The sequence below is a fragment of the Alligator sinensis genome, unplaced genomic scaffold, assembly GCF_000455745.1.
Source record: "Alligator sinensis unplaced genomic scaffold, ASM45574v1 scaffold611_2, whole genome shotgun sequence".
In the NCBI taxonomy this organism is placed as follows: domain Eukaryota; kingdom Metazoa; phylum Chordata; order Crocodylia; family Alligatoridae; genus Alligator; species Alligator sinensis.
In genome coordinates this window covers 191011-203905 of record NW_005841869.1, presented here as the reverse complement: position 1 = coordinate 203905, position 12895 = coordinate 191011, and the positions used below count along the sequence as shown (strand labels likewise).

The window sequence follows — 12895 nt, the reverse complement described above, 5'->3', positions numbered from 1 at the left end:
AAAGAGCACATTAGCAGGACAGCACTGAGAAAGCACCATCCTGCCATGCTCTACCTGTCCTCCTGTTAATAAGGGGGCTCCGGACACTGCCCTGGACCTGTCCCCTTAGCACTCAGTATCTCAGCAAATCCTACGACCCAGACTCAGGAGAATTCCCAGGGAAATCAATGCTGCCTCTGAAAAGCCAGGGCACAGACTCTGGGGCAAGATGAACAAACAGATGTCACAGGGCTGACGGCCAGCATACAGCGCTGGTACATGACCCAGCAGCTCGGGAACCCCAGTAGAAGTCCCCAGCAGGCTGACATACCTGGAAGACTCCTTGGGCATCCGCTGAGACAGCTGCGTGGAGAGGCGTCCTGCCCATGTTGTCCTGGACGTTGGCGTCGGCGCTGGCCTCCAGCAGGCGCTTGGCAGCATCGGAGCGGGAGTACCTGGCAGCCAGGTGCAGCGCTGTCTCCCCAGTACGGTCTGTCTGGTTGTGCAGGCTGGCGCCCTGGTAGATGAAATCTGAGATGACGGCCGGCGCATCGTCCTCCTCTTCGCTGTTGCCAGTCTCCAGCCCTCCTCCGCTGCAGGAGGCTATCATAAGTGGGGTGAAGCCATCTGGAAAGCAGAGAGGAACGCAATGAACAGCAGCTCTTTGCCCTTCTCCAGTGCAGACTATTCCAACAAGATGTTTTAATGCAGCCATGAGGCATAAGCAGCAGCATCTTGAGCTCATGGCACAGCGAGCTCTGGGTCCTGACAATCTCAAACATCCTCTCACACGGGTGTGGATGTAATCCTCCTTCTGTATCCACTCATAGGTTTCCCTGTTTTACCTGGGAGTCTTGGATGCCTTTCCCTCAAGCACTATGTAGCCCCTTTTATCTGGAAGGTGCCATGCAGAAGAGTGCTGAAATTCAGAGGTCTGCCAGGACAGTTTGGCTATGAAATACATTTCCCAAGGAGGCAGGGGTGCTTGGAATGGTTAAACTTGACTAGGCAAGAAAACACCCTGACACATCCTATGGGGAAGAATCCTGTATTGGCAAAGACATGGATTGGATCAGCTAAAAGGTATTTCCTCCACGTCCCTAACCTCTCGGGCTGTCTGACTTCCCTCTTTGTGGTTAAATAGAAAGAGATCTTAAAGCAAGCCAAATTCCACAGAGGCAAGTTACCTGAACTCAGGCATAACAGATATGACCTGGAAAGACTCCCAGGTGGGGCACTTTATGTTAGCTTATGCACAGGCAGGCATTAGCATGCAACGTGACAGCGTGGTGTGCGGTACAGCTCCCAGAGGCCCCCTCGCTGCGGGAAACAAGGGACATGAAACCAACGTGGCAGGAAGACATAAGGCTCTCCCCTACCGGGCCCTCGCACGTTGACATCCATGCAGTCTGCATCGATTTCTCCCTGCGGCGGGGTGGGTGCCATGGAGGAAATCCGGAGGTCAGCTGCATCTAGGTGCTGTTGGGTCCACTGCCTGTGATCTGTCTGATCATCCATGTCTGGCAGCATCGCCTGTTCCTCGAACTGCAAAGGGACAGAAGGGCACAGACTTCAAGGACAATGAAATTTAAATCAAACTGTGGTACGAGGACTTCAAGGACAATGAAAAAGAATGTGGAAGAAGTGGGGTTAAAACCAGAGCTTGGGGAGACCTGCGGCTGCATTTGCACCCTTGGGAAGAAGGGAGCGGCATGGCCAGCGGCCCTCGCAGTGAGCCATTCTGCGACTTCTCAGCCCCGCTCCACAGCTGGGACCGTGGGTGTGCTGCACTCACTGCTGCATGAGAAGCAGTTTTATTAACTCACCCTGAACTTCTTGGTGTCCAAGGTCTCCTCATCGCCCCATTCGTTCTGGTTATCATCCATCAAGGTGCCATCCGATGCATTTTTCAGAGGTCTAAATTAAATAAGAAAACCCTTCAGAAGTGAACCTTCTGTCACAGCTGTGGTATGATGGAGCCGATCCTCCACATGCACACACAAAAAGCAGCAATCAGCAGGGCAATTTCCAAGAATTGCTCCCTGCCACAAAGCTTCTCTGGAGTTTAACTAATGGCACACTGATTGCCTAGTATTAAAATCCCCAGAAAACAAGTGCGTTGTTCTCTCCTTGCAACAACCTTGCTATAATCTTCCCCTACCCCACTGGATTGTCAAGGATCGGCTCTAAAGGTTCCTTCAAAGCAGTGCTGTATCACTAGCTGGGCTCCGCAGTAACAGGTTAGCAATAAGATTACTCACTTCAGCCCGACAGAATCCTCTCCCAGCGGTTCTCGTCGCTTCTTCTTGCTTGACTCTGTCACTTTGAAGCCTTCTGGGAACCAGAGCTGCCCATGCTCCCTGCGTCGCTTCCGAGATACCAGCACTCCCACTCCAATGAAGGCAAGCAAGACGAGCGCAGCCACCACCACATACATAGGATACAGCTGGGAGTTCCTGGGGGGCTCCGCTGTTTCACCTAGAAAAGAATGGGGCGCCCAGAGAAACTGAGACATTAAGCTGCATATCAAACCGGTGATGGAGTGAAAATGAAGTGAAATTAGTTAAATAAAGGTACCTTGGGCAGATCTAAATCATCCCCCAAAATAAGGTCATTTTATAGGCTATTAATCAGAATTGCTAACTATCGGCAAATTCTCCTTCGCACAAGCTGGCTGCATCAGGAGACAGCTTCACTTTTTTTTCTCCTTTCAGGAAAAGGATTAACCAACTTCAAATCACTGCTCTCGCATTGAGCTGTTAAGGCAGAAGGATTTAGGGGGATTTTCAAGATACAAACTTCAACTCCTGGCATGTCACTCATTGATTGGAGCTGGGATTTTTTTTTGTCTTTTATAGCCCTAATGATTTTCAAGTAAACCTGGACTAAGCAAAATAAAACATAATGCAGCAATAGTTTATTAACATAGTTTAAAAAAAAAAAAAAAAAAAAGAGATAGAGATAGAGAGAGAGTCAAGGTTATTAAATCCAGACTCTCTGGATACAGCGCGCTGAGCTCGGCTGGCTGCTAATTGGATCGCGGACGTGCGCTGGGAAGTTTCGGTCCTTCCCGTCTCAATCCCTCCAGCCGCTGCTGGCTACACTTACTTTTAACAGCCTGTATTTCATAGGGGATGTTCAGATTGCCGAGAGAGGCCAAGGCACCCAGGAAAGCTGCCACATCGGTTGCACTCTGGAAGCATTGGGAAGAGGACTGGATGCACTGACGGTTGTCGATCTCCAAGTAGACGATGGAGCTGTTGGGCAGAAGGGGAAAGGGAGACAAGGAGCAAGGATTAGACTGAAGAAAGGGCCCGGCTCCAGTCTCCCCACAGGAGAAGGAGAGGGAAGGTGGGAAGTTTTTTGACTCGTGATCAGCTTAAATCCTCCAGGCCTAACTTAGGCAAAACTCTCACTGATGACAGCTCAGCTGGTATTTGACTGAGGGCGCTGGGATTCAGCCACGTGTCTATGCTCAACACCACGAGGAGATCCTTCGTGGTAAATGCAGCTGCTGCATGGGGCCAGCGTCTCTTCTTGCCCCCGTGCTGCAGCATTGCAACACCATTGGATTTAGCCACTTTTGATCCACGCCAGCATGAGTGAGAGGAGAACTAGGTTCTTTGCAGTCAAACCAAGGATCCCCCCCCGGGTTTACAACTGGGTAGCAATTCAACCTCCTAACACAACCTGAGAGCCAGTATGACTCATGCACAATACAAGGCTCAAGCACCTGACTTCCTAAGCAAAGGCAGAGGGCGGCCTATGCCTGACCTCCAGTCCATGGCCTCCCTTGCCCTGACCCCTAGCATACAACACTCCCTTAGTTTTGCTCTTTGCAGCAGTAGTGGCACCAGCCAACCAGAAACTTGCCCCACTTTCTCCCTTGTCATGACTTCTCCCTTGCAGAAGGGAAATCTAGTTTTGGCTCCTCTTTAAAGCAAAACCACAGTAAAACACCCTGACCCACAGTCTTTCCTTTCCAGCAGGTGATGGGTATCAATAAAGCAAAGGGACTGTTGTTCAGCCGGAGGAGAGAAAAACCTTTTCCCCAGCACCCTCACCCTCTGACGTCCATCTGATCCAGCTCTCTCCGCTGCCTCCTGCCAGCACTGGAGTAGAGGGATGTTTTCAGCTTGTTGAAGACAGCGCTGGGCATGTCTGACCAGTTGTCTGTCGACCTCTTGATGTGATGCTTCTTCAGCTCCTCCTCATTGCCATAGTAGGGGAAGATCATATACTCGCCCTGGGCGTTCTTCTTGAAGACCACGTTGGTGTGGAGCACGCGGCTGAGCTCCCGAAGGAAGTGGGAGGAGTTGTTCGTTAGGTTCTCCGGGGTGATCAGCACCACCACAACCAACGTGCCATCAGCGAGTTTCTCCGGCATGTTGTTGGCACAGTCCAGCCCGTCCCACTCGCACTCGGCATTGTTACACCCCTGGTCACAGTGCCCATCTGAGAAGTGATCTTTGCAGTACTGGTCGTACAGAGGGCTAGGCAGAAGGGAGAGAATACATTAGACATACAGCCGCTCTTCTTACCACCCAGGAGGAGAACGACCAGCGATCTAGGGATCCCTCTCCCATAGCTGCAGCACTCCTCCCCCCGTTAGATCCTGGACAGTTGACCAAGAAGGAAACTGCTTTTTGCAACACAGAAAAGCAACCACCCCTGGGGTGAAATGTCATAGCAGTTATACTGCAAGCAGCAATTCAGGACAGGGAGTGAAGGCCATGACTGATGGGAGCACTTTCAGGGAGCAGATTACAATTACCCCAAACAGCAATCCTACTATTGCAAACAAACATCCAGCAAATGCCTGTATTACTAACTCCAGGCCCATTTCATAGAGCACCACACTGCTTTTTTGCTGTCCTTCTCATCCCAGTCCTCAAGGACTCAACATGCTCCTGCTGTACACCTGAGGGGTGAATTTCTATGTAGGATGAACAACTGGCAAGGATGCAAGCAAGGAAGCCAGCAGGGGCTATGGGGGCATGCATATAAGGCAGTCAGGAAGAGCCAAACCCACAGAGCCAACTCCCATGGAGGTCAACGGATGCTGCCATTGCTTGAGATTTGGCCCCACGTGATGTACAATAGGGAGAGGCAAAGCACTGTTAAATACAAAGGGCGCAGTTGTCCATAAGCCTAGAGATCATAGCTTGACAGGGCTGCGGGATGGGGCCCAGGTCACTTACTTGCACTGCCCTTCCACCTTCTGGCAGTCGAAGCCATCGTACAAGCAGCCGGCGTTGTTGCACTGGGAATCGCACTTTCCGTCATTGAAGTACTTCCAACACTGCAGCGACTGGGAGCAGTTCTTCCAGGGGTCGTTGAAGTTGAGGGAGCAGTCCCCTCCGTCCCAGCCGCAGGCATGGTTGTTGCACTTCCCGTCGCAGATCTTGTTGCCGGCGTACCCCGTGCATTCAGGGATCTCGCATTTCTCCTCAATCTTGGGTGGGATGATGTCCTGGCCCACCCCACCCGGGAAGTCGAAATCGAGGATGTGGCAGTTGAGGCCATTGAAGTTGGCGGGACAGCTGCACTGGTAGTAGGGGGCCGCCTCACTGAAGAACTGGCAGGTGCCCCCGTTGTAGCAGGGGTTTGAAATGCAAGGGCTGCTGGCCGGGTACTGGCACTCCGGCCCCGTGAAGGCCGGTGCACACATGCACTTGGAGCTCTTGTGGATGGAGATGCAGGTGCCACCGTTCAGGCAGTGCAGGTTCCCGCAGGTGCGCGCATCATTTTCACAGGTGGCCCCGACGAAACCCTGGGGGGACCAGAGCAAGGGGGAGAAGGTTAGTGTTCCTGGCGGCGCACTGGCTGGGCCTGCAGTGTTGGGCAGGACGGATGCACAGCGTAAGCAGAAGGGCAGTGACTCAATGCACTGCTCTGCCCCCCAGCTCTGCAGCAGATGCCAAATGCTCCCCTCCTCGTGAGTGCGACCCTGGAGCTGCGATTGTCCCACATGGCCATGAGGCTCAGGAGTGTACGGGAGCCCGGGTGCACAGGGTCCACTGAAAGTTAACTGGGAATTTGGCTCTGAACAACTCAAACCACAGCAAGCCGAAGGTGCAGCCTCTGCACATGTACTGAAATGGTAGCTGCTCAGTGACCAGCCACTCCTCCACCATGACCTGCAGCAGGCAGTCCCTCCTAGAGGATCACTCGAGCAGCATTAAAGAGTCAAACTCATGGTGTTTTCCCAGTCTGTGGAGGAAGCCCTTGCAGGTCACAGCGCTAGGGCATTTTCCCTTGACACCCCCCACAAATCTGCCTGACCTTGTAGAGGGATAGTAGCGGGCACTCCTCCTGCCAGGGGATGCCAGCAACAACCCCTGTCCCTCTCCCTCTGCCATCATTACAGCTCTCACATCCTCAGTCCTAGATATCAGAGCACCTGGTGCCCTCACTATCTGAGGCCAGACTGTGAGCCCCTCAATTCACACTGGCCAGCCACTCTGCTCACATGAGGAGTCCCACTGAATACAGTGGGATCACTCCAGTGAATCACTGCTCGCTGCTGCAATACGGTTCTTGAAATCCAGCCCACTGGCCAGAGGCTTTCAGATTCCCTCTGGAGCATTTATTTCAAGGGCCACGTTCCACACCAGGCCTCCTAGCTTTGAAGCCTGAAGGGGCCACGGGCTCATCCCATCTGCCCTCCCACCAGCACTGTCCCATGCCATCCAGGGGGCAGTGGGTACGTACAGGGGGGCATTTGCAAATGAAGCCACGGCCGGTGTTACTGGCAACTGCACACGTTCCACCATTCCTGCAGGGCTTGCCCTTGCAGCCGTCCACCACGGTGTCGCAGCGGCGCCCTGCAGGGAGAGAGAAAGCCAGCATGAGTGTGGTGTGTCGTTCACATCAGCGTTGTTCCCTGGCAGGGAGGGGAGGTGGGAGCAGGGGGGTGCACTCACCTGCATACCCCGGCCGGCACTCGCACTTGTAATCGTTGACGCGCTGCACGCAGTTCTGGGTGCCGCGCGTGTCGCAGGGGTTGGACAGGCACTCGTTGACGTCCCCTTCGCAGCGCTCCCCAACGAAGCCGGGCGGGCAGATGCAGCTGTAGCCGCCCACCCTGTCCGTGCACTTGCCGTTGTTGAAGCACTTGGGCCCCAAGGTGACGGGATCGAAAAACGGGCTGCAGTCATCAATATTGATTTCACAGTGCACCCCTGGGGGGAAAGAGAGGGGGCAGGGAGCAACACAGTTGTGGTCAGACAGTAACGGGCAAGTCACAGGTGGGGTCTCAGCCTGCAAGCCCAGAAGCTGCATGCCAACATCCCACCCGATGCACAGCAGGCGTGTAAGCTCCAGGGCCCAAAAGCCCCTGGCAGAGTGGCCCCAAGGTTACATGTCCTCACTGGCTCTGTTAATGAGCCAATGCAGCCTCCTGTTACTGCATTTGCTTCTTCCTTCAGAGCAGTGGGTACGTGCAGATGCTAACGACCAGATACCAAGGGTATCTGCCCTCTGCATGGCTTCCTCCTGCCAGGGGAATTCATTTACCTTGAGTGCCTCTGGGGCAGGAGCATTTGTAGGTATTGATGAGATCGATGCAGGTTCCTCCATTCTGGCAGGGGTGAGACAGGCACTCATTGATCTCCTCTGAGCAGTTAACTCCATGATAGCCAGCAACACACTACCAGGGAAGAGCAAGGGAAGCCATCAGTTATATCCACTCTGATACTGAACGTGGGGGTTCAAGACTCCTGTAGTGCGCCAGGCACTGCGGTACAGGAACATCCCTGCTTTCCCTTGAGCTGCTACGCGGGGAGCTATGGCCAAAACATCCAATGCACGGGCCAAGGGCAGCTTTCCCTAAAACCACCCAATGCGCGGGCCAAGGGCAGCTTCCCCTACCGTCAGCAGCAATACCTGCACCTCAGTGCTAAAGACAAGAGCAGCTGCAAACTGCTTCATCTTAAGCAAACCACAGGATGTGGTCAACTCTGTGAGACAAAGAGGGCAGGAAGAGTCAGACAGAAAGGCAGTGAGTAGCATGGATGCTGCTATTTCCACCTGCAGATCTCAGCACACTCTGCTAATATCTTGTGATGCACTGAACCCATTTTCCTGATGGCAGGAGCAGCAGCATGGAGAAGGGCCATGTCTCAGTGCCAGCGTAGAGGCAGGACTTGAACCCAGGACTCCGGTCCCCCAGGTCTCTGCTCTCGCTATACCTTCCAGAGCAGGTGTAACCCTCCCTGGTCAGGCAGCATACCTCACAGGAGTAGCCTCCCAAGTAGTCAGTGCAGGTGGCTCCGTTCTGGCAGGGGTTTGGGGAGCACTCGTCCACCTGTTCCTCGCAGTAGCTGCCCGTGTAGCCGGCCTGGCAGCGGCAGAAGTGAGTGTTGCCCGTGTCCACACAGAGGCCAGAGTTCCTGCACAGGTGTGCCACGTCGATCCCTGCGAGAGCACAAGGCCAGAGAGCTCACAGTGAGGCGCAAGCCACTCCAGGAACGCCAGGCCACATTTGCACAGAGCAGGGCCAGGAGTCATCGGATCACAGAGAAGTCGGGCTGGAAGGCACCTTTGGAGGTCACATCTGGTCCATCCCCCTGCCTGGGGCAGGAGCAGCCCTGTCCAAACCCATTGTCCAACCTCTTAGCAAAACTGCACAGTCAACCCTGACACAACCACAAGAGATAATGCCTGAACCTGCCACAGGTAAAGCAGGGGGATCATGGAGGCCAACATCCTGCAGCTGCAAAGATGGTTAAAATATGCTGGAGAAATCCAAGGAAGAGGGCCATGTCCCATGCTACATAGGAAGGCAACCCCCCCAACTGTCTGTACTGATCCAACCATGGGGCAAAATCCTTTCTTGATCCCAAATATGGCCTGACCCTGAGCAAAGGGGCAAGACCCTGTAGTCAGGAACCTCTGGGTTTAAGTCCCAGCAGAAGCACTGGCACAGCCCCGTCACCATCCCAGGCTGCAGCCAACACCCAGGGCCTCTGAGGAAAGTGAATCTCTCCCCCCTGCCCCACAATGTGCACAGCAATGGGAAGGGGAAAATAATCTCTTCCCAGCCCCTTGTGGCAATCAGCAAAACATGGAAGCATGAGTTACACACCCTTTGGGCTACAAAGCATGAGTTAAAAAGCTCAGTCCTTTAGGATGCAGCACTTTGGGCTGTTTCTCCCAAGTGCCACTATCCAGGGAGGGGAAACATTGAGTTGGTATAACTTAGAGCAGCCCTGAAGCTGCTCTACCTTGCACCAGAGGCTGAGCTGGCAATTGGGGAAGCACAGAGCCAATGCACAGCCACCTCTGCCTCTCATTCCCCCAGACCCGGGGCTGAGTGACGGTCACCCCATTCCTAGGCAATTGGATGCTAAACATCTGAGCGTTTACAAGACCCCAGGAGGCTCTTGCTTCAAACCAAACAGTGAAGCCGGGTGTTACCTTGCTGCTTGGCAGCCACTTCACAGGACACACTGGGGACATCGCAGTAGAGGCCTGTCCAGCCACTGTTGCACTCGCAGCGGTACAGGTTGTTGGTCTGCCAGCACTTGCCCCCGTTCTTGCAGGGCGAAGAGTCACACCAGCGCACCAGGTTCTGGAAGGGAAGGAGCCCCAGAGGGGGAATGAGTAGGGCTGCAGCAACCCAGGACAGAGGGACAAATCCTTAGCTAGTAGGAATGGTCTGACAGGATGCAGGTCCGGTCCCGCAGAGCTAACAGGCCATCTGCTCCATACCTGGCAGTTGAGACCGGTGTAGCCCTGCGGGCAAGTGCACTTGTACGTCCCATAGCTGTCCTGGCAGGTGCCCCCGTTCAGGCAGGGCCTGGAGTCACACTCATTGATGTCGTGCTCGCAGTAGCTGCCTGTGAAGCCGGACGGGCACACGCAGGTGAAGGTGTTGATGCCGTCCACACAGGTTCCTCCGTTGAAACAGGAGCTGGGGGAGACCAAACACGGCTTCCATATAAACCACTGCTCCTGCTTGCTTGGCATCCCAGCTCCCTCGGCCCCTTGATGCACAGAAACTGGTTCTCTTGTGAGACCCCGCCGGGCCGTGGGAAAGTGGAGGGCCCAGACAGCCCATGGGACAAGCCCACAGCTGCACAAGACCAGCAGCACCAGCAGGAACAAAACCCAGGAGTCCTCCGCTTCGACCGCCAGGCAGCCGAGCCCCTTCCTGAGCACAGCCGCTAATGCCAGAGCAGGGCATGGGGCTGCTATGGATCTGATGCTCCTGTTATGCAAGACCCCCCAATTGACTGGATCCCCTCTGAAGAGCCAAGTTCTGTGCTAAGCTGTTTACACGGCAGCCCAGTCCCTTGGGCCAGGCCTAGATCCCACTGAAGGCAGAGGGATCTTTGCTACTGAAATCACCAGCCACTTTTCCACCCATGCTGGTCCAAGCCCTCCAGCTCCTAATATCGGGAGATCCATCTGAATGGCCCAGATGCATCTCTGCAGGGATGCAGCCAGTTAAAACTCACAGAGACTTCCCTCCCCTGGTCTCCTGTCCTCATGAGGGTCTTCCCCCCCTGGCCCCACATACATGCCCTTCAGGTACGTCCACTTGCTACCCCTTGGAGGCAGCGGGGGTCTAGTCCCCTCCCGGGCCATTACCTCTCGGTGCAATCGGGCGTGTTGTTCTCACAGTGGATCCCGCTGAAGCCGGAGGGGCAGGTGCAGGTGTAGCTGTTGACGCAGTCGGTGCAGTTGGCGCCGTTGCGGCAGGGGTTGCTGGCGCACTCGTTGATGTCCTCCTCGCACTTGGGCCCCCGGAAGCCCGCCAGGCACTCGCAGAAGAAGGCATCGCGGCGGTCAGCGGAGCCCAGCCCCGGAGCCGCAAGCGAGGCAGGGAGCTTCTGCTGATGAGCACCCTCCTCAGGGGCTGGCCTCGCAGGGAAGGAAAGGATGCCCCACAGTGCAGAGCAGAGCAGAGGGAACTGAGCCTGGGCGCCGGACACCGGCTAGACCTCCTTCAAGGACATCTAGATACAGTGGCCAACACCATGATGTCCACATTATTTCCCACCTCAGCTGCCCCCGGGAGGAGCTGCTGGCGCACAGGCTCATCAAAGAGATCCCCGTGAAGCAAATCTCCTCTCTCTGCTCTGCCTTGCAGCTGCACATTGCAACGGCCGCCTGCTCTCGCTCCCCACCTGCTCCCTCCTCCTAAATCCTTCCTGTCCGATCAACACAGGACCAGCCGAGCCCCTCTGAAGCCCCCCCTGATGCATCCCTGCCACCGCTCTGCATTGCAGCAGCTGTGCTGAGCGCAGCCCATGCCAGACGCCAGGAAGGACTTCGGCGGCCATGGGAAACAGCGACCGGCCCAAGTACAGCCACCCCAGCCCGGCTCTTACTGGGCTTGCAGTCATCGATGTCGGTGTCGCAGTTGCGGCCGCTGTAGCCTGCCTTGCAGAGGCAGCGGTAGCTCCCGTTGGTGTTCTGGCACGTGGCGCCATTGCGGCAGGGGCTCTTCACACACTCGTTGATGTCGATCTCGCACGTTTGGCCTATGGCACAGACAGGGGTGCGGGCTCCTTAGTGCTAGAAACCCCCGTTTCCTCCGGCACTGAACGTGTCCTTGAAGGACACCGCACAGAACCACGAGCTGACGCCTGTTCCCACGGGTGCAGCTGCCAAGTGCTCTGACTCGCTTCTCTGGAAAGGCCCTAAACCTTCACGACCGTCTCAGCCCCGTTGTGCTTTTTCTGCATTTTTCCCATCCTGGGAGCCAAACCCCCTTGGCACACTGGGCTGCAGCTTCTGCTGGCATAGTCCACTGGACAAGGCTGCTTGAGGCCAGGTGAGGCCCTGGCCCACTCGTGGTCAAGCATCAAGACACCCGTGTGAAGGGGTGTCCTGTGTTATTACCCCCACGGGAAAGGCGCAGGCTGGAGCACAGAGCGGCCGAGTCAGGAGGTCACACAGTAAGTGGCAGGGAGGAGGAACACATTCCCACGTCCCTAATCTAACAACTAGACCCACTCCCAGGCTTGTTCTTATGTTCTCTGAGCTGTAGGGAACAGGACTAGGGCAGGGGTTGAGCCCAAAAGAGCTTCCCAGCCAAGAGGCACCTGTACCCTCCCGACACTTGCCCCCTGACAGGGGCAGAGGTGCTGGCGTTGCTCCCCATACCTTGCCAGCCCAAGGGGCACACGCAGGAGAAGCTCTTGTAATCTTCCGACTCTTGGCACTCGCCCCCGTTCTTGCAGGGGCTGTTGGCACAGGGGGCCAGCACATCCTCACACGTTGCCCCTGAGAAGAGAGGGAGGGATGCATGCATGCACCGGTGAGGCTTGTTGCCCCAGGCATGGGACATCTAATGCTCCCCAAGAAGTCCTGGGCTCCTTCGAACAGTCAGCTAGCACAAAGCAGCCTGGGCTTCCTCCACCGCCCTCCGGAGTCACGTCAGGATCCCCCCAGCTCTTCGAGAGCCCGATGAGCCTTTGTATAGCACAGTGACCTGCCGTTGGAGACCTTCCAGCAGTGAGGTGCTGGGAAGGAGTGGGACGTGGGGCTATTTCTGCAAGGCCCCCCCCCATGTGAGTGTCTGTGTGTGTGGGGGGGACTGGGAGGGTCTTGGAAGTCCTGAGCTCCCCATTCCAGCTTCTCCATATTAGCACCCTGCAGCGCATCCCAAGCAAAGCTGGGTGGGAAAAGAAAGTGCCATGTGGGGGGCGTCTTCCTCCTCCCCCCGCGGGTCCTGTTTCCTGTTTACACAGCAGCCAAGGGTCCCTTCAAAACCTTATCTTCCCTGTCAGCCATTATCTTCTCAGTTGGCCTCTGCTATTTCCCAGAGCCTTCCCCTCCTCGCCTCCCCCATTCGTCTCTATGGGGACTGGCGAAGGCAGGAAACCGGTCATGGCTTCCTACAATTGTGCACATGTTGCCATTTTGCGCGAGGGGAAGGAAACGGGCAAACAGGAATCAGGTC

The 12895-nt window shown here is 55.5% G+C and overlaps 1 protein-coding gene across 1 annotated transcript in view; it reads right to left on the bottom strand.

Moving 5' to 3' along the window:
• Positions 1–12895, bottom strand: part of NOTCH1 (notch 1) — a 61834-nt gene that overhangs the window by 2812 nt on the left and 46127 nt on the right. Inside the window, exons 16-31 of the mRNA XM_006016864.3 lie at positions 12097–12216; positions 11302–11471; positions 10576–10832; positions 9694–9895; positions 9400–9553; positions 8213–8397; positions 7498–7630; positions 6906–7163; positions 6694–6806; positions 5181–5752; positions 4044–4472; positions 3088–3236; positions 2241–2457; positions 1806–1896; positions 1359–1524; positions 311–606 (exon numbers count right to left, since the gene is read on the bottom strand). Coding sequence (XP_006016926.3) covers positions 311–606; positions 1359–1524; positions 1806–1896; positions 2241–2457; positions 3088–3236; positions 4044–4472; positions 5181–5752; positions 6694–6806; positions 6906–7163; positions 7498–7630; positions 8213–8397; positions 9400–9553; positions 9694–9895; positions 10576–10832; positions 11302–11471; positions 12097–12216 — 3512 coding nt within the window. The remainder of the gene's footprint in view (positions 1–310; positions 607–1358; positions 1525–1805; positions 1897–2240; positions 2458–3087; positions 3237–4043; positions 4473–5180; positions 5753–6693; positions 6807–6905; positions 7164–7497; positions 7631–8212; positions 8398–9399; positions 9554–9693; positions 9896–10575; positions 10833–11301; positions 11472–12096; positions 12217–12895) is intronic.